General features: G+C 36.4%; 1 protein-coding gene across 1 annotated transcript in view; it reads right to left on the reverse strand.

The window, feature by feature from the left end:
* Positions 1–773: 773 nt before the first annotated feature.
* Positions 774–25,887, reverse strand: part of LOC120768757 (calcium-dependent secretion activator) — a 26,048-nt gene continuing 934 nt past the window's right edge. Inside the window, exons 2-14 of the mRNA XM_040095529.1 lie at positions 25,522–25,689; positions 25,287–25,462; positions 9,865–10,096; positions 4,224–4,474; positions 4,143–4,157; positions 3,385–3,615; positions 3,148–3,292; positions 2,984–3,090; positions 1,990–2,165; positions 1,715–1,921; positions 1,414–1,550; positions 1,147–1,334; positions 774–1,080 (exon numbers count right to left, since the gene is read on the reverse strand). Of these exons, the coding sequence (XP_039951463.1) occupies positions 774–1,080; positions 1,147–1,334; positions 1,414–1,550; positions 1,715–1,921; positions 1,990–2,165; positions 2,984–3,090; positions 3,148–3,292; positions 3,385–3,615; positions 4,143–4,157; positions 4,224–4,474; positions 9,865–10,096; positions 25,287–25,462; positions 25,522–25,689 (2,340 nt within the window). The remainder of the gene's footprint in view (positions 1,081–1,146; positions 1,335–1,413; positions 1,551–1,714; positions 1,922–1,989; positions 2,166–2,983; positions 3,091–3,147; positions 3,293–3,384; positions 3,616–4,142; positions 4,158–4,223; positions 4,475–9,864; positions 10,097–25,286; positions 25,463–25,521; positions 25,690–25,887) is intronic.

A 25,887-nucleotide genomic window follows, 5' to 3' on the forward strand; every position in this document is an offset into this window, starting at 1 on the left:
GGAGAAGTGTTCCCTCCATAATTTTAGTATTCTCTGGGCATCGGTCACTAGATCACCTTTGGTGGTTCTACAAGAGTATGCTCCGGTCTTGAAACCTTCTGTTGGTCGCCGCATTTTTTCGTAGAATTTTCGAGCAGTACCCCTGTCGACCAGGATATAGCTGGAGAAAACTAGTCAGAACACTTCACTTCGGACTACCTCAAGATATCTCTTGTCTCCTAGCGAATACGTTCATGGTGAGGCCTGTAATGTTCCTGTTAAGGAACATAATTCACTCCAAGCAGTTTCTGCGTGGATATTTTAGGAGAAATACTTACAGCTCATTTACTCTCGTACGCTCGGCAACACTCTAATTCTAACTATGTCTGCTACCAGTCTGGTAGCCCTTATATATTTACTACATCATTACCAAAGCAACGCTACTCGAACATACGAGTTTCAGTGTTGCGTAGTTTTTGGCATTCGTGTTAGCCACAATATTAATTAGCCAAAACGCTTCCAAGGCACACCGCTAGCAGTGAGTGGCGTTAGAGTTTTCGACTAACTGAACTTAACTACATGTCTTTATTACATTAAGTAGGAATACTATCTTAAGCACGCTTTAGTTTAATGACAAAAATAGGCGAAATTTCTGTAATTGACAAGACAAGATTGACATAACTTCTATACCCTTTATGGAAACTTTCAACTTTCTCAATTAACTTAATAAAATAAATATCTAAGAAATTGAAATATGAATATACATATTTGAAATGAGGTATGTGGTTTTAATATTATATCGTTAACGTACCTTCAATTCTCGCTTCAGAAGAAAGTCGTGTATAATTAACTAGGGCTGCTGTTTCTAAACTCTTCTTAATCATCATACGTACTTCTTCTGGTGGTACGGGTGTAACAATGTCTTTCATGAGTACACGCTCTAAGAGAGACAGAGTAGCTTTTAAAGCACCTTCCGGACGACCAAATGGAAAACAAAAGCGAAAATTCGTTATTTGATATTCAAGTAATATCCGAAGTCGCTCTTTAATTTCAGCGAACTTTTCCTTTTCCTCGTGCGTTATGCTGCCAACGCCATCGGGTCTATTAATATAAGAGACCATCATGTTTCTACAGAATTACTACTTATAAGTAAATATTCGTAAGTACCTATTTCCATGCACATGGCTAGCACAAAACGCAAATGAGTAATGTATTAACGTGGGGTCGATCATATACTGTTTTTCTGCCCGATCTAACAAATCTGATAAATAACACAGATGTCTGTAACAACCACGCACTCCATATCGCGCACAATATTCATCGAGCACAAAGACCTGGCCAGGACTGAACCAACCCTGTTAGATTGCCAGAATTAATTTGTTGAAGATAAATTCATTCTTACAATTATTTTTTTTTTTAACTTATTTAACGCACCAATGACGCATAGGGATCGTTAAGACGATACTCGAGCGTGAGATTTTGTAGTACTTTGAAAAGAGCAGCGTGGTCGAATGAGCAAGGATCTGCACTTATATAATCTTCCATTCCATGCTTTCGAGCTTTGTCGGCATCTGCGCTTTGAAACAAAAATTAGGTTTATAATTTAGCGTTGTTCCAGGTTCCTATTTGATGTGGAATAATAAAAATTATAATATATTTCCAGAGGGTTATCTCCCTCATACTAAATTACAGCAATAATCTTAAGTCTTATTATACAAATGTACATATATATTACCGCCTTGTATTTTTGATATCGCCGAGTTTTTATCCTGGGTTACTGGAGGCGTGGGCTTGTGCGATTGTCCCGTAGCCCTATACATAGCCATGACCCAGAGACTACATTCATTTTCATCATCGCATGCAAAAACAATACTATCACCTTCTCGAACTGCATTGAAAAAATAACGGCCTCCATTTAAGTCTATGCCAAACATTAAATTGGCTGCAATGCGAAATAAAGGAAAGGATGTTTTCTGTTACGGCTCTAGAGTATTAATTTAAACCACCTACCGCTCGCCGCTTCTATGTAATCAACTGTATATCCATCCAATTGCATCATTTCCGATGGTTCAGACTTCTTCTCTTTGTAGCTACACATTGCGAATGTATACTGGGACACCTGAACTAACACGAAATACCGTTTCTTCCACTTCTTCCAAACTGATTTACCAATTGCATGAAGGTACCTGCAAACAATAATTTCATACATTTAAATCAGAGAACAACTATCACTTCAAATTATAGAATATAACTCATTAAATCAAATTTCAAAAATTTTCTCTGTAGCCGAACCAAATTTATAGAATATATTATATTATTGATTTACCAATTGCATGAAGGTACCTGCAAACAATAATTTCATACATTTAAATCAGAGAACAACTATCACTTCAAATTATAGAATATAACTCATTAAATCAAATTTCAAAAATTTTCTCTGTAGCCGAACCAAAAATGTCTAAGGTCAGCGTTTATAGAAATTTCAAGTTTTTATTACACTGGTTTACAATAATTTCGTGACTGTGATGTTAGAGGCTGTTTCTTGTTAATTTTGAATTTTCTAAAACCGGAAATGATAGTAAGTTATATTTCATAACACGACGGGTACTGAGTCGAAATCCTTCAAATCTGGAGTGTTCTCTTCCATCCGAGCAACATGACCTGACCAGCTCAGCCGCTGTTTCTTGATTCGCTGTCCTATGTCAATGTCGCAGTATATCTCTCTGGTTCTGAGTTGGCATTCAAACCACGACCATTCACTAAAATGCCAAATAGCTGAACATATAGGAAAATTTTGAACTTGTAATTAGGACACCTCAAATACGTCATAGGCCTCTTAGCACATCAGTCGCAAATTTTTCCTTCAGATTTGTAGAGTATTGTTTTTGGTCTCTTCTATCTATGGAGTATCAAACTTAACTTGATTCACTAGTGTCTGATTTACTAAATTTCTCGTTTATATATATGAGTAAACATACTTATGTACGCATTGCTGTATACTTACCCACAGTGCTTCATATTTAAAGGTTTGTCCAACCGACAAGCAATCTTAATTCGGAGGTCTTGATCTGGAAGATTTTTGGTCACCACCAGTCGATGCCATTCGGGGGACTAAAATATATTGACGAATTTTACATAAGCACCGATGTGTAGAATTCTCTATAATACCTTCGATGAAAGTGGTGTTGGTTTTATTGTAACCTTGCCCAGTTCCTTGTCTTCTAATGCCAACATCCCAGGGTTTTCTGTATATAGCTTTACTTTAACTATTGGCAAGGGGTGTGTTGTTGTGAAGTCACCTTGGGTATCCCACCTAAGTATTGAATATACATTTTACATAATGAAATCACTTCTCAATGAGTTCAGTTGTTCAGAACTATTATTGTATGTATATAGTACACTCACATTGGTTTTGAAGCCTCCGCTTGATCGGTTTGTAGTTTTTCACCATTTTCTACCTCCATGGTGCAATACACAATTCGATTGGGCGCCAAAGATTTTAGACCCTTAACTTCCATGACAATAACTTCCAATTGAAATGTAAGTACAACATCCAATTTCGTTAGTTGCGTTATGCCCTCATCTACATCACCTTCCAATTTTGAAAGTGAGCCATGTGATCGCAGTATCATCTTCCTACTTAAATACACATATAGCAACAAATTAAAATTATACCAAAAACGAATTCTTGTTTCCTGTAGAACACTTTCTTAGTTAAGATACTTTTCGACCTTCTTTTTTATAGTTGCAACATAAATCATTTCAAAATTGTTTTGTTAAGATTTCGACTGTATTGTGCTTTATAGCGATTTTGAAATTCATTAGATAAGTCCATACCTATTTCGTGAAAGTTCCGCCATCTGGCTCAAAAAATTTTGTATGCCGTTTCAAAAATATCTAGTGTTTTTTCTTTGATAATATATTTAAGTAATTGAAAGATGTCGATAAAAGTCCTGTATCGAAAATGACGAATTTATCTAAAAAAACTTAGTAGAAACCCTAGATTAGTTTAAAGAGGCTTCTCGAAACATTAATTTTCTATATACCCCATCATCTCGGTAGTAGTTCAGTATTGACTTTGGGTTTTAGTTAGTTTAACCAAATACTTAAAACAAATATAAATATGTATAAATACTAAATTATTTTAAATAGCTTATACTTACAGAAAGGATGGAGTGCTGCAATAGAAAAAGTTATGCATTTAATAACTTTCAAAATTTTCACATACTTACAGAAATATGTACCTATGATTGTATCGTTTGAGTTTTTGTAATCCATATTTGCTATCCATATTTCCCTTAGATACTGGTAAGGACTCCAAATTCGCCATTAGCAGGTTTATTGATGATTTTAACTCCTCAATATAAAGAGACTCCATCTCTTTTAGAACAAACTTTGGCATTAGTTTTCGGTTCTTTTCCATTTCACTAACTCGTTGCATTCGACCGTCTAGCTCACGACGGATTGCAGCTGCTTGCTCATCGGCTGAATCCAGCTAAAAAAATTTTATTAATTCGTTTATATAGAAAAATTTTTTTCTCTAGTCCAGATTCTGGTAGAGGAGACTTGTGTCGGTTATTAGAAAGTTCATCTATAAATTTTATTTTTTTAATTTTCTTATTTAAATAAATACCAAGTGTTTACACATACACATGATTGTTGGTCGCAACATTGTTGCGTATTTATAGTGAAATAGTCATGTGTAGACAAAAGCAGCATCGGAGGTATTAAACACATAGTCAACGGCGAGCGACAGACTGCATGTGTCAAATATTAAAATACACACGTTCTTATAGACACAGTTACTTAGACAACATACGCACTTGACTTCACGGCAAAAAGCATGCAGTTGTTGCTGTTAAATTAAATTAAAGCCTCTTCTAATTTTGCCGACGGCAATGCAGCAGTAGTGTTGCTACTAATATGGGCAATGTAAAATTATTGAAATTTCTAACAAATCTAATGTTATTTTACCAACAGCAGCATAAAATAGCTCTGATATACATATGTATACAAGTAGTATAGTTTTGAATAGCAATTGATAAATGAATCTTCTATTCACTTAATTTTTGCACAAAAATTTTCACTTTGAACAAATAATTTAAATTTCTTTCAAGTAGAAATTTTAGTACATCAACAACGATGTTATGAAAATTAGATACGTCGATCCCGTCTTCATAGGGTTCTGGCTTAAAGCGCTACATATTTAAAAACAAGAAAATTTCGGTGTCGTGCTTTCGTCTACGTATGTGTTTAAAGCTAACGCTTGACCTAATTCTGTATTACTTTACTTCTTTCTCACAGCTAAACGAAGCAGTAGATAGTTGAACCGATGAGCTGAGTGCAAAAATTTAAAAATTTAAAAAATAAAAAAATTAAATTTAATTTAAGTGAATCATCACCGTTTTCTGGGATTCACAAGGTGTGTTCTTCCTTGAGTACTTGGAGAAAGGAAATGCGATAACCGAGTTCCGCAAAATCGAACTATTAGGCCGAAACTGTCGGATTTAATAAAGTAATCCACACAATGACAAGCAAGTCGCACAGCCAAATTCGTCGAACTAGGCTATGAACTACAGCCCTATTCACCATATTCTTTCCAATTAGCTACCTATGAATTCCCTCACTTTCCAAACGTGAAGTCTCTACCCGCTCTGTCACCGCCACGTTGGCCTACTTTGAATACTTCCAGAAATCATATTAAGCTACAGAATACCCTTTTTCTCCCAATAGTCATATAAAATATCCTTACGAAACAAAGTAAAGATGAAAAATTATACTGAATATACTGTTCACAAATTGTAATTTAATTTGAACAAATGCTATTAAATCACATTTTTGGTAAAGTGAAATTGTCATTGCAGAAGGGATAACATGGTTTTCTCAAACCCGGATATCAATATTACGGTAAAAATTTTCTCTTATAACTCTTTCTGGAGTGTTCAGTTTGTGGACAATCGCGCTTGTTGCTCCAACAATAGTCAGCAATCATGTGCTCATCCCATTTTTCCTGATACCGAGCCTCCATGGTTTGCAGGTCTTGGTGGAAACGCTCTCCCTGCTCATCACTGACTGCACCAAGGTTTGTATGGAAATTGGCGAGATGACTATGTAGAAAATGCAATTTGATGCTCATATTGCAACCTAGCCTTTTGAAACTCTCCAAGAGTTGGTTGACAATGTCAATGTAGTTCTCTGCTCTAGTATTTCCAAGAAAAACTTTGATAATGGTTTTGAATGCCAACCAAGCGTTCTTTTGGAGTTCTGTCATTGTTTCGATGAAATGTTCATCTTTAACGAGTTGCCGAATCTGTAGACCATTAAATACACCAGCCTTTATCTTTTCAAGAGACAGTCCAGGAAATGCCAAAATTAAATACTTGAAACAGCCCCCTTCAGAGGACAAAGTTTTAACAGACTGTTTCATGAGCCCAAACTTTATATGTAGAGGTGGGAATACAATGTTCTTCCTGTCGACAAGTGGTTTATGTAGAATGTTCGGATCACCAGGTTTTAGCTCAGATCTTGGCGGCCAATTCGACTGCACCCAAGGTTTCTCACGAGCTCTGCTGTCCCACATACACAAAAAATAGGGATTCTTTGTGTATCCTCGTTGCTGACCAAGAAGGAAGCAAACCATTTTAAGGTCAACACAGATGATCCATTTATGCATGTCATATTGCAGCAAATCAATTACTCTCTTTATGTCTTCATATGCTTCTTGTAAACGAACAGAATGGCCGATTGGAACTGCACCAAAGACATTTCCATTGTGCAATAGTTCACTCTTCAAGCTCCTCTTTGAGCTGTCTATGAAAAGTCTCCATTCAGTTGCGTTATATGTTGGAATTCCCAACACATTCATCAAACCTTGTACGTTACAGCAATTTATTTCGAAAGTATGGCAGAAATTCACTTTCTCTGGATCGAAAGTAGGATACCGTAGCTCCTTTTTCAAGCAAGTTCTGTTTATACACCTTCGACGTGAAATGCCAGAGACAGACATGATCTAAAGAAAAGAGAAGTTTTTCTCAGAAATAAATGTAATAAAAATTCTTGTTTAAAAAACCGGACGTAACGTATGAGCACAAACAACGGCTCACCACACAATCTCGCGCGAAACTGAACTTGCTCGTATGGGAAAAAGAGAATGACGCCGTAGGTCACCCACGACAGGTTCATACATGTCCCAACTACCGTCTAGACGATTGTCGTCACAAGCATGAATCTGCTGCTATTCTCCTACAGCGATATTCACTTATTACAAATAAAAAAATTTAAACTTCCGTCTATAGAAGAGCGTCCCCGTTTTATGCTCTAAGTAGCACACTGCAGGTAGTGGTCTCATTACTATAAGCTGTAGCAAAAAAAATTGACGTGATAGAAGAAAATTGACTTCGGATTTGAATTTAACATGCCTAAATAACTCTAAAACAGATGTAAAATCGAAAGCAACAAAAATTTTGTTTCACATTGTTCCCCAGTGTTATAGGACCGCCCTCGTATGTTCTACTACGTATAGAGTCCGCTACGAGTGCTCGTAATTAGTATATATATAGATTCTGTACTTAAAATTATATTTTTACGGATAGTGAGACATGGAGGATAAAGACATGTGTAGAAGTTCACGCAAGTGAGAAAAGTTATCTGATCGCCATTCACATGGGAGTGGCCAGAAACGATTCTTTTACATATGGCTGAAGCAGCTATCGACTTCCAGTCTTTGACCAAGTATCCTCTGGGTAGCCCAAGAACATCTGTTTGAAGGCGAGATAAAGTGAGAAGGCGAAACATCCCCTTCGCAGGGTTGTGCGCTGGGTTTGGGACCCGCCACGTAAAAAAAACGCACCCAATGGAAAAGAACAACAAGCTTCGGATGAGAGACCCCCCTTTTGATGAAGGCCATGGCAAACGAATTAAGGATTACGATTTGAGGGCATGCACCTGGAATGTCGGGTCCCTTAATTGGGAAGGTGCCGCTGCCCAGCTGGTTAATGTCCTCGTTAGAGTGAAAGCTGACATCACCGCCGTCCAAGAAATGCGATGGACGGGACAAGGACTGAGACGAGTAGGACCTTGCGGCATTTATTTCAATGGCCATATAAAGGAGCGCAAAATGGAGAATGGATGGAAAGGAGCCTCCACTATGAAAAATCCCCAAATGGGTTAAGGATGATCGACTTCGCCGGGGGCCGAAATAAACACAAGCAAGGTTCGACGTCGAGAAGCTGCAATCACAACAGACATCCGAATAATTTTCTACTCGACTTGCACTCCTGCTAACAGAAGGTTCCAAGACCGGCGCATAATCTTGTAGAACCAATAAAGGTCCAGAGCGTTCTGAAATTTTGGAGGGAAGACTTTTCGAGTCTGCGGAATGACAGTGAAAGTGTAACGCCAGGAGAAGGCGAACCCGATTCCCCAATCGATGACGATGGAGCAGAATCCACAAAAATGGAGACCACGCCATCTGCACCAACTACCGTGGGATAAGTCTCCTAAACATAGCGTATAAGGTTTTATCGAAAGTATTGTGAGCAGAATCCACAAAAATGGAGACCACGCCATCTGCACCAACTACCGTGGGATAAGTCTCCTAAACATCGCGTATAAGGTTTTATCGAAAGTATTGTGTGAAAGATTAAAGCCCACCGTCAACAAACTGATTGAACCTTATCAGTCTGGCTTTAGACCCGGCAAATTAACAACCGACCAGATATTCACTATGCACCAAATCTTGGAAAAGACCCGTAAAAGAGAATCGACACACACCACCTCTTCATCGATTTCAAAACTGCTTTCGACACCCCGAAAAGGAGCTGCCTTTATACCGCGATGTCTGAATTTGGTATCCCCGCAAAAGTAATACGACTGTGTAAACTGACGTTGAGCAACACCAAATGCTCCGTCAGGATCGGGAAGGACTTCTCCGAGCCGTTCGATACCAAACTTCTTCAATCTGCTTCTGGAGAAAATAATTCGAGCTGCAGAACTTAATCGAGCAGGTACAATCTTTTATAAGCGCCTTCAGCTGCTGGCGTCTGCCGATGATATTAACATCATCGGCCTCAACACCCGAGCCGTTAGTTCTGCTTTCTCCAGACTAGACAAGGAAGCAAGGCAAATGGGTCTGGCAGTGAACGAGGGCAACACGAAATATCTCCTGTCATTAAACAAACAAGCGTCGCACTCGCGACTTGGTTCTCACGTAACTGTTGACAGTGATAACTTTGAAGTTGTAGATAAGTTCGTCTATTTAGGATCCAGTATAAACCCCACCAACAATGTCAGCCTGGAAATCCAACGCAAGATAACTCTTGCCAACAGGTGCTACTTCGGACTGAGTAGGCAATTGTGAAGTAAAGTCCTCTTTCGACGAATAAAAACCAAACTCTATAAGTCACTCATAATTCCCGTCCTGCTATATGGTGCAGAGGCCTCGACGATGACAACAACTGATGAGTCGACGTTGCGAGTTTTCGAGAGAAAAGTTCTGCGAAAGATTTATGGTCTGGCTAGAACATGTTGTCCGAATGGACGAAAACATTCCAGCTCTGAAAGTATTCGGCGCAGTACCCGCCGTGGGAAGCAGAGGAAGAGGAAGACCTCCACTCCGTTGGAAGGACCAAGTGGAGAAGGACCTGGCTGCGCTGGGAATATTCAATTGGCGCCACGTAGCGAAAAGAAGAAACGACTGGCGCGCTGTTGTTAACTGGGCTATAATCGCGTAAGCGGTGTCTACGCCAGTAAAGAAGAAGAAGAGACATATGGAAATGAATTACTAAAATGATATCTAGAATTTATAATACATTGACAAATGCAGCCTTATCTTGGATAATTCTACACCGTTTGGTATTGAGTAAAACAAGTTGTACCTTTACTTACCATTAACGCGTTGAATAGAATTTGGTGTTCAAATTTCTTAACACTCAAAATCTGTTGAAACATGTCGTACAACTGTTCCTTAGACAAAATCAATTCACTGTTGAGTGATTGCTGCATTCTGGAAGGTCGTTTGGAATCTTCTTCACCAGTGCCTTTAAGTATAATGTCGAATTTGGCCATCCACGAAGTAAGAACCGTCTCCTTGCTTAGGCCATCGATTTCAGGTAAAGACCTTCAAAAGGTTGAAAATTTTTAAGTTTTAATTAAATCTATATTTTATCCATGCAACTATATAGAGGTAAACATACCATCTGTAAATAATTTAAGACAATTAACAATTCTCTAAATTCATTGAATTCAAAATTAATTGTTAAACTGTTGTTGAAAAATGTAGCGATAGATCGAATCTAGATAATTTCTTCATCTGATCGATTAAGAAACGCTACCATACAATTTATATTCACAATTACAATAGTTAGATTAGTTAATACCTTCAGTTATTAGACTTTCCAGCAATTAGAATCAGAGTTTGCGATATATTAAACGTTCCTATTTTACAATCGAAATTTCGAATTCCTGAGCCTAGAGTTAATAATTTAATGAAAAGGTGCATTCAAAGCTAATTATTCTTACTAAGCACGTAAGTAGTTTTCTAGTATGTGTCATGTAAAGTTTAGTGTTAAAATTGGAGATGGAACCGTCTACTTTATACTCGTAATTATTATCTTAGCAAGCAATAAAACATATAGACATTTTCATTTTTAATAGGGCCAAGTGAGAAATGGCTAGGTTCGAGAGCAACCGAACATTTTATACTCCTGCAACTTACAATAATCAAAGCCAGGGAAATACTTTATGGTGTAAAACGTCAACCTGGGGATCGAAATCCTAACAATTGTATGTATATATGTGGAGTTTGAGCAACAAGGAAACCCTTTTTCGCAAGAAGTTTCGAACAATAGACTCCGAACCAGAAAATGCCAATGATAGATGACGACTTGACGTACGCATATGACGAATTGAATTATTATCGAAGTGTCTTTTTTCAAAATCAACTGTTAATCCTTTTACTTTTATAAAAACCATTTTTAGTAACAAATAAAATTTTAATGTTTTAATATATTCTAAAAATAATATGAAATCGCAGTACCCGAGTTTAATTTTAATAAAAGAAGTTAGCATTTAAGTGAATGAGTACAAATTCTACGTATATACAAGAATATATGTACAATATATTATATAACTCCTATACTGACACTCACATAAGGTTTGTTAGAAAAACGAAAATCATATGTGGTATGTGGCAGTTGGGGCAATATCGATAAAATTTAATACCACATATGTACTATTAATATGTAACTTACTAAAAACTATTCATATAGAGTAAAGTCAGCCGGATGTTCGAAAATCTTGATATTAGTTACATAAGCCAAGTTTTCGCTCAAATTTATCTATTTTAAGCACAAAGATACACTGTCATGAGTAAAACACGCTAGCTCATTTTCATTGAGTTAACTCACATATTGGTCGATATATACGGTACATATTCACCCGGAAGTTCGCTTATCTTTTTATTAGGTATATGGGGCCTAAGAGAAGTATTGGTCCGATTCATACGATTTTCTGACATACGTACATACCATTATCAGGAAAGTACTATCCCTGAATTTCAATTATATATCTCAGACATTGATCGATATTTACGATCAAAAGTCAACTATAGGTACTGGGGTTCACATATTCTGTACCTATGGGCTTGAACAGTTTTTGTTGGATTTGAAAAATTGTTGGTCAAAGGGTGGCATTAGTCGAGCAAAGATTAATCCCGTTATAATAATTGCTTCTTAATTTGTGTATTGGGAAATAAAAGAATCAAGTTAAACTTAAAATTGTGCTTTATGGGAAGTAGGCGTGGTTATTGACCGCTTTCGCTCATTTTAACAACATCACATAATAAATATGAAGAGAATGCCACGTACTAAATTTTGTCGAAATCGGTCAGTAGGATTTCGAGATATGGGCTTTCACCAAAAAGTAGGCCACGCCCATCATCCAATTTTTGCCTCGGCTCCTACAAAGTCTCATCATACTATCCCGGCGGCAATTTTTACGTTTATGGCGCGTTTAGCTATTGATTTATCGCGCTTTTACTACTTTTGAACAGTACCGTTATATGGGCAGGCAGCGGGGGTTTCATCCAATTATCCATTTCCACACTATCGGTAGAAGTTCTTGTAGTATTCATTCTAGGCAAATATCATTGCTGTAGCTTTAGTGGTTTAGGAGATATATACATTAAACTTATTATACAGTCGAGTCGCGATAATTCGTATCCCGCTAATTCAAAATTCTCAATAATTCGTAAAAATTTCTGCCCCCTTGGAGAAAATTCGATAGTTCGTAAAAATTTCATACATATTTGTCCCCACGTTAATTCGTGATATTTTTCGCAACGCAAAGAATATTAAACCTCTTATAAATCTTAATTTTGTTTCGTAACCTCTTATAAGTCGTAATGCAATGTGCAATTTTTGGCAGTAAGGTCACCGTTAGTTTTTGTAGACAGTTATGCCGCCTTTTTATTTATTTATTTATTTAGTAAAGTCTATGAACAATGATTCTTACAGACTAATGAAAAACTAGGATGCATATTAGAATTCTAAAATAATAAAATTACAATAACAAAAGAGTGATAACTTAAACTAAAAAAACAGAATTGAGGGTATTAATGAAGGATACCCTAGAGTGTGAAAAGTCAAGTAGAACTTTCTCGGAGATCGAGTTAAACTCACATAGCCCTCTTGAGGGGAGCATATTCAAGCAAAATTAGTACTTTCCTTTTTGTAATAAAATAGCCAAATGGATCTGAAGACAACGCTGAGGGAGTATTCAACGTTGAGTTTTCCCTAATAAGTAGGGACAGTCAATTTCCCCGTTAATTACATTGTAGAACAAATGAAAGTGAGAGAACGGACCTTCGATTTTCCAGCGATTTAAGATGCTAAAAGCAATAAACATGATAGTATACGATGGTATTGGGTCAACAAACTTTAAGGAGCGGAGAGCATATTTAAGAAAGATCTTTTTGAACACGCTCGATCCTGTTAATTGACGATATGCAATATGGTCTCCAAATAAACACTGCATACTCCAAGATGGAACGCACAAAACATGTGTACAGTAATTTTAATGTGTAAGGGTCGGAAAAATTTGTAGAATTTCGACAGACAAAGCCAAGTACAGAAAAAGATTTTGAAGTGAGTGATAGTTGATGTGATTACTGAAAGAAAATCTGTTGTCAAAGATTACCTAAAGATCTTTGATTTCCGTAACACATTTTAGGACATAATTAGAAATACTGTGGCTAGAAGATAATATGTTGCGTCCCCTACCATATAGGAGATCTGTGAGCATTTATCTACATTCAGAAAAAGTTTCGATTTCAGGCACCAATTATGAAAAGTATCAATATCACGTTGAAGTTTGAGTACATCTTGTGTGTTATTGATTAATGCAAAAATTTTTAAGTCATCTGCATATAACAGAAGTTGGCGAAAGAGAAGCAACAGGAGATCATCATTGATAAACAGCACAAAGAGAAGTGGACCCAAGACGCTTCCTTGTGGGACTCCCAAAAAGACAGTGAATGAATCAGATGACACTCCATCAACAGTGACTACGCATGTCTGTTTTGCAAATATCAGTTTAATCCCGCATCAAGAAGGCCGAGTGAAATCCTGGTGATGATAATTTTTAATTAGAATATTATGTGATACCTTATCAAAGGCTTTAGAGAAATCTGTGTAGACACAATCTACTTGAAATCCAGCGGAGAATGCAGACATACAATAATCACTAAAAACTGCTAAGTTTGACACAGTGGAGCACCCAGGGACAAACCCATGCTGATTGACATTTAATTATTGATTTTACTGCAAAATATAATTTATTTTTAACAGAACACTCAAAAATTTTCGAAATAGTAGAGAGTTTAGAAATAGGCCTGTAATTGCAGACATCATCCTTTCTACCACCTTTATGAATAGGGGTAATGCATGTCAATTTCCAGTCAGAAATGAAATCCCCGGTGGCGAGAGACTTATTGAAGATAAGCATGAGAGGATATAATAAGGCAGTACAATTTTTTATAAATACGGGCGGAAGCCCGATCCAAATCAATTTGGACGAGGACTTAATGTCACAAATAGCCTTAGCAATATCGTCCTGTGAAAGACACAGTGAGCCAAAATTTATGGATGGGAAGTTATCAGCTGAAAAAGATGGAACTAGTACCAGGATCATCTTGAACATAGTTCGATTTAGAAAAATTCAGCGAACAAATTGGAGATTTCGACCGGAGTGCATGCCGACTTATCACCCCAGCGTAAAGCAGAGGAATATGGCCGAACACGCTCTTTTAGATTTTACAAAGTTCCAAAAGAACTTAGGGTTTGACTTAATTGTAGACTCCGTATTATTAATAAACCTTTTATAGAGGAACTTATCAATTCATTAAACAGTTTTGTGTAGTGCTGATATTGAACAAAGGAAACATGAAATTTAGTTGAAGAGGAATTTTCTAAAATATTTATTTCTAAGATTTTTAGGCGTTTAAGGTCCTTAGTGTACCAAAGGCAACGCCATATGGTTGTATGTGTTTCAGCATGGGATATTATAATGACAGAATTCCTGGATTGATTTCTTAAAAATGGAGAAACTATTAGCTGTATCAAGTCCCGATAGTAAATCATCCCATTTTATTTCAAAGAGCTGATTGTTGAGCCGTTCAAAGTCGCAAAATGCAAAATTAAAACCAAGCCCATCAATTGGTTTGACAGGGGCGAAAAGATAAGTAACTCCACCTCAAACGCTAGCGGTGAATGATGGATGGTGGCTGGAGTAATTGGAGAGAATCCATCAAGAATCCTAAATTTTAAATTATCACTAAGAAAGACTAGGTCAAGAAATCGATCGAGACTATTTGAATATGAGTTGATTTGAATCAGATTGAAACTAAGCAAGCTATCAATGAGAAATAACTCCTGAGAAGACGAAAAATTGGAGGGAATAAGGGCAGGGCAATAGGAACAACCAGACCAGACGATGTTGCTTAGATTAAAGTCACCCAGAACAAAAATATTATTCTCTTTCTCCTTATTTAATACCAGCGGGGAAACATGATTTGCATGCAACTTATACAACTCTAGAGGACTATTAGGATGGATGTATGAAACGTCATTGATACAAATACATAGTTGGTCCAGACTAGAATCATCATTATCAAGCATAATTAAATGAGGACGGTATTGTAGGAGAACGCCACCCCCTCTTAGACAGCCAGTTTTTTCGTGATCTCTGTCCTTGCGGAAGACATAATAGAGATTTGAGTCAAAGTATTCGCTATCAAAATAACTAGAATTCAGCCAAGTATCAACAATAACGGTAATATCGAAATCCAAACGTGACGAAAAATTGCGAATAATATTTGATTTACACCTAATACCCGATAAATTTTGGTAGTAGACCTTAAGACAGGAGCAAGTTGAGGAAGGTGCAGAAAACGTATGAGTAGAATTGCGATTAACAGCCGCGTCAACTAATCTGCAGCGCTGTTTTCCCCTCGCTTTAGAAAAAACTTAAAGGGACGCAGCTTAATGCCAGAAGGCCACACTGAAGAGGAGAAAACAGCATTAAAAAAAGATGGGGACACGCCTAGCTTAAAGTTTATCCTCTTAAGAGTATTAACATCGGTATCTTTCTTAATTAATTTATAACATAGAAGATGCTCTCTATCAACATTAGCATGTTTAACAACAAAGGAAGATATTATTCCTCCGTGACTGAGTTCTTAAAAGCAGATAAGTGAATCCATTTCTTGGGTATGACGACATCGAGATCAACATTGGCATTAACACCAACAACAGTTGAAGTGGCTGGGGACTTTTTGTTCCTAGTACTCACTTTTAACTTCAAATTTCTGTTAGCAGTTAGCAGCAATTGAAGTAGAAGAGTTGTTTACAGAATCAACGGCGACAGAGTGAGCAGCATTGACAGCGACAGGTTGGCGAGCTGGTTTAGCAGCAGCTGTTGGATTGTTATTGGCTTTCGAGTGAGTGTTGATGTTCCTACCAACAGCGTCAGCATATGTATTGACATTATTATTAACAGCAGCAATAGAGCAGGCAGGAGCAAGCAGCAGACGGAGCAACCGAGAGTGCTTTCGAGTAGCGGGAGCAAGAGTCCATGCTCACACGAAATCGAGGTGGGAGCAGAAACAACAACTTTCGGCGAGGAGCATTTGTACTCGCAATTCGTAGAAGTAGAGATAGAGTTTGCAGTAGTTGAAGCTGCAGAGAGTACCTTCAGTGTAGCGGGAGCGAGATAGTTCTCACACACGTTATCAGCAGGAACAGTGGTGTTAGACGGAGCAGCGATTGTGGAACAATCACTGGTAACAACAGCAGTCGCAGCAGTAAGAGCGGGGTTGGCAGCGGAGAAATTGACATTGTCGGACAATTTCTTATGCACAGTGCAGATCTCTGATTTGAGTTCGTTAAGCATAGCGATTAACGATTTACGATCATCACATAATTGCTGTATTAGCGCGAGCGCCTTCGTTTGTTCACTTCTCAGTGAACTTACTTCCCGTAAAAGAGAATTAAGCACTACATTTTCTTTGTTATGCTCCAACAAAGGTTCAGCTATTTCACTATTCGAGTGTTCAGAATTTTGTTGTTGCGAACGTAAATTAAAAGTGCATTGAACTTCGCGCACTGATGGCGACGCAGGCGGCGAGCGAATGGAATTTCTCCGAACTACCGCGCAGGCTTTGCAATAAAAGGCATTTTAAGATTTCACCAAGAAATCTACATCAGTCTGTGATAGATTCACGCACGACAAGTGAAATATTTGATTGCATTTATGGCAACCAATCTTGGGCTGAGCACGGTCAACTCTATGCCCGCAAACACACGGCATTAATAGCGATAAAATAAAAAAACGCGGAGCAGAAAAAAATACGTCAGTACACGGCGACGACTCACTGCAAAAAAAAAAGTCGCTATACCTGCTGAATTTTGTGCTGCCTCTTATTATTTTCGTTCAGTTTGCTGATTTTTTTCCAAGCGTAACATCGATGCGTAAAAATGTCAAAAAAACGCATTATCAATCGGGAAAAAACGAGAGATTGTTGAGAAAAAATTGAAGTGGCAAAACAATTTAATATCGTTCCATCAACATTAACGTCATTTCTATCAAAAAAGAATTTATTATGCAAGCATCATATCATAGTAAACAGAAACGTCAGAAACAAGCTGAATACCCAATATAGAGAAGTCTTCACTCTTGTGGCTTACACAATGCCGTCAAAGAAATGTTCCCATTGGAGGCGAGTTATTAAAAAAGGCTTTGTTTTTTACCAAACCTATGAACCTAATAGATTTTAAGGCAAGCGGTGGTTTGCTAGATCGATTTAAAAAGCGGCACGATATCATATTTAAAAAAATGTGCGGCGAAAGTTCTTCTGTCAGTGAAGGCGTATGCTGTGAATTGAAGGAAAAGTTGAGTCATCTGATAAAAGATTACGAACCTAAGAATATATTTAATGCCGATGAAACTGGGTTGCTTTATAAATATTTTCCAGACCGAACTTATTACTTTAAAAATGAAAAATGTCATAGGGGTAAGCACAGTAAAGATCGAGTGACCATTTTATTTGCTGTAAACATGAATGGCACCGAAAAACTTAAACCTCTATTAATCGGAAAGTCAGCAAAGCCAAAGTGCTTGAAAAATATTTGTAGCTTTCCAGCACATTATCGGCACAATAAGAAGGCGTAGAAAATTGTACGGCGCATAATGGCTTCCCTCATCTTAGCCACTTAAACTGATTTTTTGCCACCCAACACTAAATCTACGCTGAAATCCCTTGGCATAGTATTATAAAAGATTTCACGTCATTATACCGTAAGGAAATGGTTATTAAACTGAATATTAATGAAAAGAAAAAGTTTAATTCACAATATTAACAACTATGGAAATTTCTTATAAAGCTTGGAAAAATATTAGCATATTGAGTACACAAAACTGCTTTCGTTCTTGCGGTTTCATTAAAACATTAAACAATAATACATTGGAATATAGTCAATTGAACATTGACCATCTTTGGAAAACTACGATGAATACGTAAATGTTGATATTGACGTTGCTGTAGCCCAGTGGTTCCCAAACTTATTTTGTCTACCGCCCACTTTGAGAATAAATATTTTTTTAGCGCCCCCATTTTTTCACCTATTTAAAAACCAATATAACTTCAAATTAATTATAGTGACCTATATATGTATATTAACGGAGAATTCTAAACGAAACTTTTTCTATAACCAGCAAATTGAAACCTAAGCGCAGTAGGCAACATACAATGGTGCAGGTCTCAAGTTAACTCTTACGGGCTCCACCTGCCAATAAGAATGATTATTGAAACACAACTTTATACTATTAAAACAGAGAATATTTTATTAAAAATAAAACTCAAATAATCGATCCATATATAAAAACTAATGTGAAGGATGAATCTGATGCTGTTTAATAAGTTTGTTAATATCAGTTTCCAATTTGCTCAAGAACAGTCGCAAGTCGCCACGTTCGGTAACAAGCAAACGATTTCTATTTTTAGTATGCAGTGTTGTCACAGCACTAAATCCACGTTCAGACAAATATGACGATGGGAATGCTGTCAAGAATCGTTGAACGATTGACCACAATCCAGGGTACAATTGCGAGATCGGTTTTTGTAGCCAAAATTCTTGGTAACCATTTTTGAACTTGATTTTTATTTCCTCGTTTGTTGTCAATTCTATAAGTTCTCCTTCCAGCTGAGGTGACATTGCTGTGTTGACATTTGAAAACGGATCCAACACCCAGTCTGGTATTTCCAAGTTCAAAATGTCCTGGTATCGTTCGGTGAAGTCAATGTGGAGGTTTTGCAAATGTTGGCAGTAGGCAAACAATTCGTCGTTTCTGCATGATACTGATATATTCGGAAAATTGTAAAACTCACGTCTGCCCAGATTCTTTTTGTGTAGAAGCAGGTTGGCTGCGAAAGCAGCAACGACGTTTTTTGTTTTAATTAAATTTAGTTTATCGCCTTGCAGTTGGAGATTCATGTCGTTGAACAATTTATACAGGCCTGTCATGTAAGATATTTCATTCTTTGATGTTATGACCTTGTCTTGAAATTCTGTATCTTTAGCTTCCAAGAACTCTATAACAGAGTCAAACAGGTTGTAGAATCGAGTCAGACAATTGCCTCTTGATAGCCAACGAACTTCAGAATGAAACAACAAACGATTGAAATCCTCGTCATTAGTAACACAAAGCTGATGAAATAATCTATCATTCAAAGAGCTGTTGCGGATTTTATTAACTGCTTTGATGACATATTGCAGTGATTAAAATAGTTTTTCACTTAAGTTTCTAGCAACTAAATGGTGTCTATGAATAACGCAATGTACACCAAGGACATCTGGAATTTTATTTTTTAAGTGCGCTATTAAGCCTTTATGGCACCCTATCATAGCCGGAGCGCCATCCGTAGCAATTGAAATAATATTTTTCAAAGGAATCTCTTTCTCATCGCAAAACTTTTCCAATATATTGAATATGGTTTCGCCTTTTGTATCGGTCTCTAAATTTCAAGCAAATAATAGTTCTTCACATATTTTCTCATCTTTAATAAAACTAAAGTAAGACCACAACAATGCTTCATTAGTTGGTAAAGTGGAGTCATCGAGCTGAATTGAGAATTGGCTTGTCCTCAGGTGATCGCACAATGATTCTTCAATGTTTTCAGCCATTTCATCAATTCGTCTTTGCACAGAATTATTACTCAAAGGAATTTTTCGGATAATATCTGCGGCCGGTTTATGAAGCACGGTAGTTATTACTTCATTTATTGCTGGCAATATTATCTCTTCTGCGATGTTATGTGGTTTGCCGTTTTGAGCAGGTCTTGAAAATATGCTACATTCTTGTCTCTCTTATCTGGATGCATTTTATTCAAATGATCATGCAGTCTTGAAGGCTTCATTGCTTCATTCGAAAATGTTTTTAGACATAGAAGACACAAAGGCGAGGATGGGTTTGTGGGATTTTCAATGAATCCGAATTTAATGTATTCCGCACAGTATTGCCGTCTCTTCTTTTTTACTTCCCACATTGTTTTGCTTTGAGAAATACGTTGAACTTCGCGAGTAGTGTAAAGGAGGCGGAAGTAATGCTCATCTATTGCGCGCAAAACCACAAATGAATATAAAACAAATATTACATTGTTTATGTAGGAATGCTTAAGCACAATTATTATATAGTAGTCCAAAAATATGAATTCTTATTTTTCCTAGAAATACATTTCCAAAAAAAGGATCTTTCTCCTTTTCTTATTATCTTATTACATTTGTAAGAAAGGATAAAGATGCTTTTTTTATGTTCCACATAAAAGATTTAAGGAGTTCAAAAACTCAAAACGTGCCCTACATCAGCTACCTACCCGACGTCATTTCGCAAGTGATAAAATAAATTATTTAAGAGCTCAAAGCATGCGCTACATCAGCTCGAACCTACCTACCACCTATACACCTTTGCGCAAATGATTATATTATGATAGCAAATGCCCACATACAGATTTGGCAATGGCAATAGCAATACGTTTAACAGTTAGTATTCTATAAATTCTATCCTGTCGTGATGCCCTGTTATGAAACGGAGCGACCGATTGACATGATTTTAATTTTTTCTATATTCAATAAAATAGGATAGATATATGAACTACGCGGAGAGAAATATAGAACCGAGTTTGAGCAATCTTTTAATTCATGTTAGTTGATGTTCACAAGTTGTTGTTGAGAGTCGAGAGCTCATGTAGTCGTTGTCTCAGAGGCCTCCTAGCTAAATAAAATTACAAATAACCCCCAGACCCCTACACAACGCCACAAGGGGGCGTTATCGCCCACTTTGGGAAACACTGGTCTATACCGATGGGTCCAAAATGGACTGTGGGGTAGGCACGGGAGAGTATTCCGGCGATCTGGACATCTCTCTCTCTAACTAGGCATATAGAAGACCTGCGCAGCACTATTCGATAACAACGAGAGGATACATAAAGCAACGATATACACGGATAACCAGGCGGCTGTCCTGGCCTTGTCGTCGCCCATGACTAATTCTAGCATAGTCCTTAACTGCAAGAATGCACTGAGCTCACTAGAAAACAAGCTCCACCGAGATTTGATCTGTGTTCCTGGCCACAGAAACATTTTCGGCAACGAAAAAGCAGACGAAATGGCAAAGGCAGGAGCTTTCATTAACAAATCCGAGGCGTAGCTAATACCAAGCCCGCTAGGATCGATCAAAAAAGAGTTCAATAGACAACTTCAACAAGTTGCAAATAACAGTTGGAAAACTGTATTGTAACTAAACAATTATGTCCAACATATGACAAGAAAAGAACTAATGACTTATTAAATAGGTATAGGAAAAGTATCTACAGAGTAATAACTACCTTAACAGGGCACTGGGCACTTAGAAAACATGCGTCCAAACTGGGTATGCAATACTACAACATCTGACGAGGCTGCGGAATAGCAGGAAACAATTTTCCACTTTCTCTGTGAGTGCCCAGCCCTATAACAGATCCATCACAAAACACTTAGAATCCATCAAGCACCAAACCTTGAATGGTTTTCTACCAAAAGCATATCGGACATAAGTAGCTTCATCGAAACCTCAAAATGGTTTGAAAGAGAAGGAGAAACGTGATAGCAGATATAAAGGGTCTACGAATAGTGCATCAAAATGGCACAGGCAGTGCTGATTGAGCCCATAAGACAACAGGGCTGCACTCCTACCTACCTATTTAGGGGAATGGTCAAGTTTTCGCCCAATTTTAATTATTTTAGCAGCAAAGATACACTGTTATGAATAAAACGTGTTCTGAAATTTTCATTGAGATGTCTCAAATATTGGCGGATAAATGCAGCATAAGTGACCTAAAAGTTCTAAAACTTTTATATTAGGTATATGGGAGCTTAGGGAAGTATTGACCCGATTCAACCCATTTTTGATACAAAGAAATACTATTGTCAGGAAAGGATTCAGTGTGAATTTCAATTTCATATCTCACACATTTAACGATATTTTCGGTCAAAAGTCAACTAAAGGTACCGGGGTCTACATATTCGGTACCTAGGGGCTTTAACAGTTTTGGTTGGATTTGGACAATTTTTGATCAAAAGGTGGCATACTTTAAGGGAATTATTACCACAAAAATTTATTCCGTTATATTAATTACCTCTTTATTTGTGTACTGGAAAGTGAAAGAATCAAATGGAGTTTTAAATTGTGTTATATGGGAAATAGGCGTGATTGTAATCCGATTTCGCTCATTTTCACGAATATCTCGTACTAAATTTAGTCGAAATCGGTGTTTTCGGTTCCGATATATGGGATTTCACCAAAAAGTGGGCGGTGCCATGCTTATTGTCCAATTTTCACACCTGTTCCGATAGAGCTTCCTTATACCATTTACTTGTATATACCATCCGTCTAGAATAATTTGGTAGGATTTCAGTATTTAATTCAAATAAATAAATAAAAGCAGTACTCTTTTTATGCAAATGACCAACCTAATTCAACATGCTTTTTTTAAGCGGGGGAAAGATGGGGAAAAAGATTAAGTTTATATGATAATTAGTAGCTTAGTAAAAAAAATTGATTTATAACTCGACCTACATGTATGTCGCTATAACAAAAACACTAATTAATAAAAAATGAAAAAATATTTTTTTGTTTTTTTTAATATTTCTTTGTTTTGACGAAAAAACGAAATAATACAATGACTAAATTAATATTTATATTACTTAAATGAAATACATACCATGTTGTCCAGAACAGCAGCTGAAATTTCGAGAATAATGGAGAGTGTCGAGAATAAGGGCATGCATTCTAAAAAAAAAATTTGAGTAGCATTACTGCAGTTTGTAATTCTCACTTTTGCCCGGTTTTTGAAGGAAAATGCTCCAATGTGCAACGTATGCAGATTAAATTGTTAGAAAATCCAATCAGATCCGTAACTGAAAGTGCTAATTCTTTTTATTCAAAAAATTTTTTCATTGCCTGAGGCAGTGTTGCCTTTGATGAGAAGGCATAACGTTCTACGCAAAAGTTCGAGCAACACTGCCAAAGTGACTCTTTCTGTCGATAAATTGTTGCGCATCTCTAGTGTAACAAATGCTTCATAAACATTTTGAATGCGCGATAAGATTGAGAAGAAATTGTTATGGAATTGTGTATTAAATATTAATTTTATATCTGATATAATATATTACATAATGTAATAAAAGATGTCATCAGGGTATAATTCAATATTTTTTAAAACAAAAAAATGAACCACAAATGAATATAAAATAAATATTACATAGCTTATATAGACTTGCTTAAGCACAATTATTATAAAGTAGTCCAAAAATATGAATTCTTATTATCTTCCTCTTCTTAATTGTTTTTAATCATTGGTAACTGAAAATGCATCTAATTGCAAAAAATTTCATGAAATATAGATATTTAAATTTCGCATTTTTATGATTTTCATTGTTCACATTTTTTGTTAGTGATCTTGAACGGCGGCAACAAATTCTTCCGTTCACACATATTTTTGATATGATTTCAATCTGGCCGTCCCAGTCATTCCAATTGCAAAACGTCAAAACCTACGCAATCCAGTCAACTGTCAAAGTTGTCTAAGAGGCCTCCTAGCTAAATAAAATTACAAATAACCAGGCCTCTACACAACGCCCCCATTTTCTTTCTGGATCTCTTACCGCCCCCCTTGATACCTGCAGCGCCCACAAGGGGGCGTTATTGCCCACTTTGGGAAACACTGCTGTAGCCTGTATTCTGACAGATAACGATATTTTGGAAGAAGTTTCGAATAACAATAATGAAAGTGACGAAGATGATAGCGCCAAAGAAGAAGAAATTTTAACGAACTTATAAGTCAGAGCGTTAATACCACAACTAAGACGTTATTTTTCAACCCATGATGTCCCAAATAATGTCTTCGACAACCTAATATGTTTAGAAAACTCAGTAGAAAAAATAAGAAAAAAAACATGAAGCAATCCCGAATTACAAATTACTTTAAAACTTTAGTTTTTGTTACTTTACTTTTATGTTTCTAATCAATTGGCTTAACTTTTTGTTATTATAATTTTATGTTAATATTTAATTCGTATTTAAAAAATAAAATGTACGAATGAATGTTATACTGTTTGATTTGTTGAGTCCAACAATAAAGAAATATGTAAACATTATCTGTATAAATGCCCCGTTAATTCGAATTTTTCTTCATTGAGCCTCGTTAAATGGAAATCTCGGTAAAAAAATATGATCCCCGTGCGGTTACGAATTATCGCGACTCGACTGTATCTTAATTTAGTAATTAGATATGGCACTTCAATATTTTCGGTTAATGGCGATTTGTTTGCGTGGCAGTGATCGGATTACGCCCATCTACGAACTTGTAATGGTTTTTATACAAAGAAACCTGCAACAAGATATCTCAATTTTTTCTCAAGTTACAGCTTGCATGGACGGACAGACATACAGACCCGGATTTCGACTTTATTCGTCATCCTGGTCATTTATATATAAATAACCCTATATCTTCCTCGATTATTTTTATGTGATAGGTACAACCGTTTGGTGAACAAAACCATAATACTCTGTAGAAACTGGTTGCAGGAGTATAAAAATACGTTTAATGTAATTTGAGTGCATCTCTATGTTTTGTTTTGTTGCATCTGTTGATTTAACATGTTATATGTATGTATTGTATAAGATTTTTTTGTTTTTACTAAAATAATCGAAAAAAAAAAGAATTTTATTATAGTTTTTTAAGTAAATTTAACCAGTATTTCTGCTTATATAATACATTTACAAATAAACTGGAAGTTTTTAATCCTTTAAACCTTTTCAAAAAAAAACCTATAAACAAACTGGTTCTAAATTGTGAGCGTCGACTGTACTCATTTAGAGTCGCAAGCTTGTGGTACTTTCAGTGGCATTTATGCAATTTGTCGCAAATTACAATCAGTTTTGGTTTCTTCGCTGTAAAATGGAAAATGTAAGTACATTTAAATATAATAATTTATTATTTGATTATTTTAAAATTAATTGGTCAAATATTTTTAGAAAAAACGACCACGGATAAATAAAGAACTTCTAACTTATGCAATATTGCCATGGAGGGCTCATTTAAGCCAAGTTGCTATTTTGCCACTATTACATAAATGCCATGTTAAATGAGTATCCTTGATATCTTTTTAATTCGTACCGATGAGTAATAAAATAGTTTTGTTTTTAATTAAATTTACCTCACGCGTTTCTCGATATTATTTCGGAAAACCTCACGAAAATCATGTTGGGAGCACGCTCCCGATTGTACCATTTTTTGTACGCGCTCTGATTTCAAGAAAACATCATGATAACTTTGTACAGCATTTTGAAAGGCTTCATCAGCCATTATTTGTGTTTCACCCTTTAGAAAAGCCTAAAATAAGATTATTTTCACAAATTATATCATTTGGTACTGCAAGGATATGAAAGTACTTGAAATCGCTGAGTAATTGTTTCCAATTGTTGCTTGACTATTTTAGGCTGCCTCTTGGTCATGTCAGTCGGCTGCTTGGCATTGAATGGATACGATATACAACGTGAAACAAAAACATATAATTGTATACGTCGCTTGCGATCCTCTTCTTCACGTTCATGTTTTTCCTAGAATCCATAAAAGAAATAGCTCATAACAGAATATTTACAATAATCAAAATGTAAATAAAAGCAAAGAAAATATTAAAATCGGCTGCACCGAAGCTATATTACTTTCACCTATAACAGGGACATTCTAAATAGTATAAAGGGATATAAAACAAGGAGGATGGAGTCATGTGTAGAAGTTCACGCAAGTGAGGAAAG

The sequence above is a fragment of the Bactrocera tryoni genome, chromosome 2, assembly GCF_016617805.1.
Source record: "Bactrocera tryoni isolate S06 chromosome 2, CSIRO_BtryS06_freeze2, whole genome shotgun sequence".
Taxonomy (NCBI): Eukaryota; Metazoa; Arthropoda; class Insecta; order Diptera; family Tephritidae; genus Bactrocera; species Bactrocera tryoni.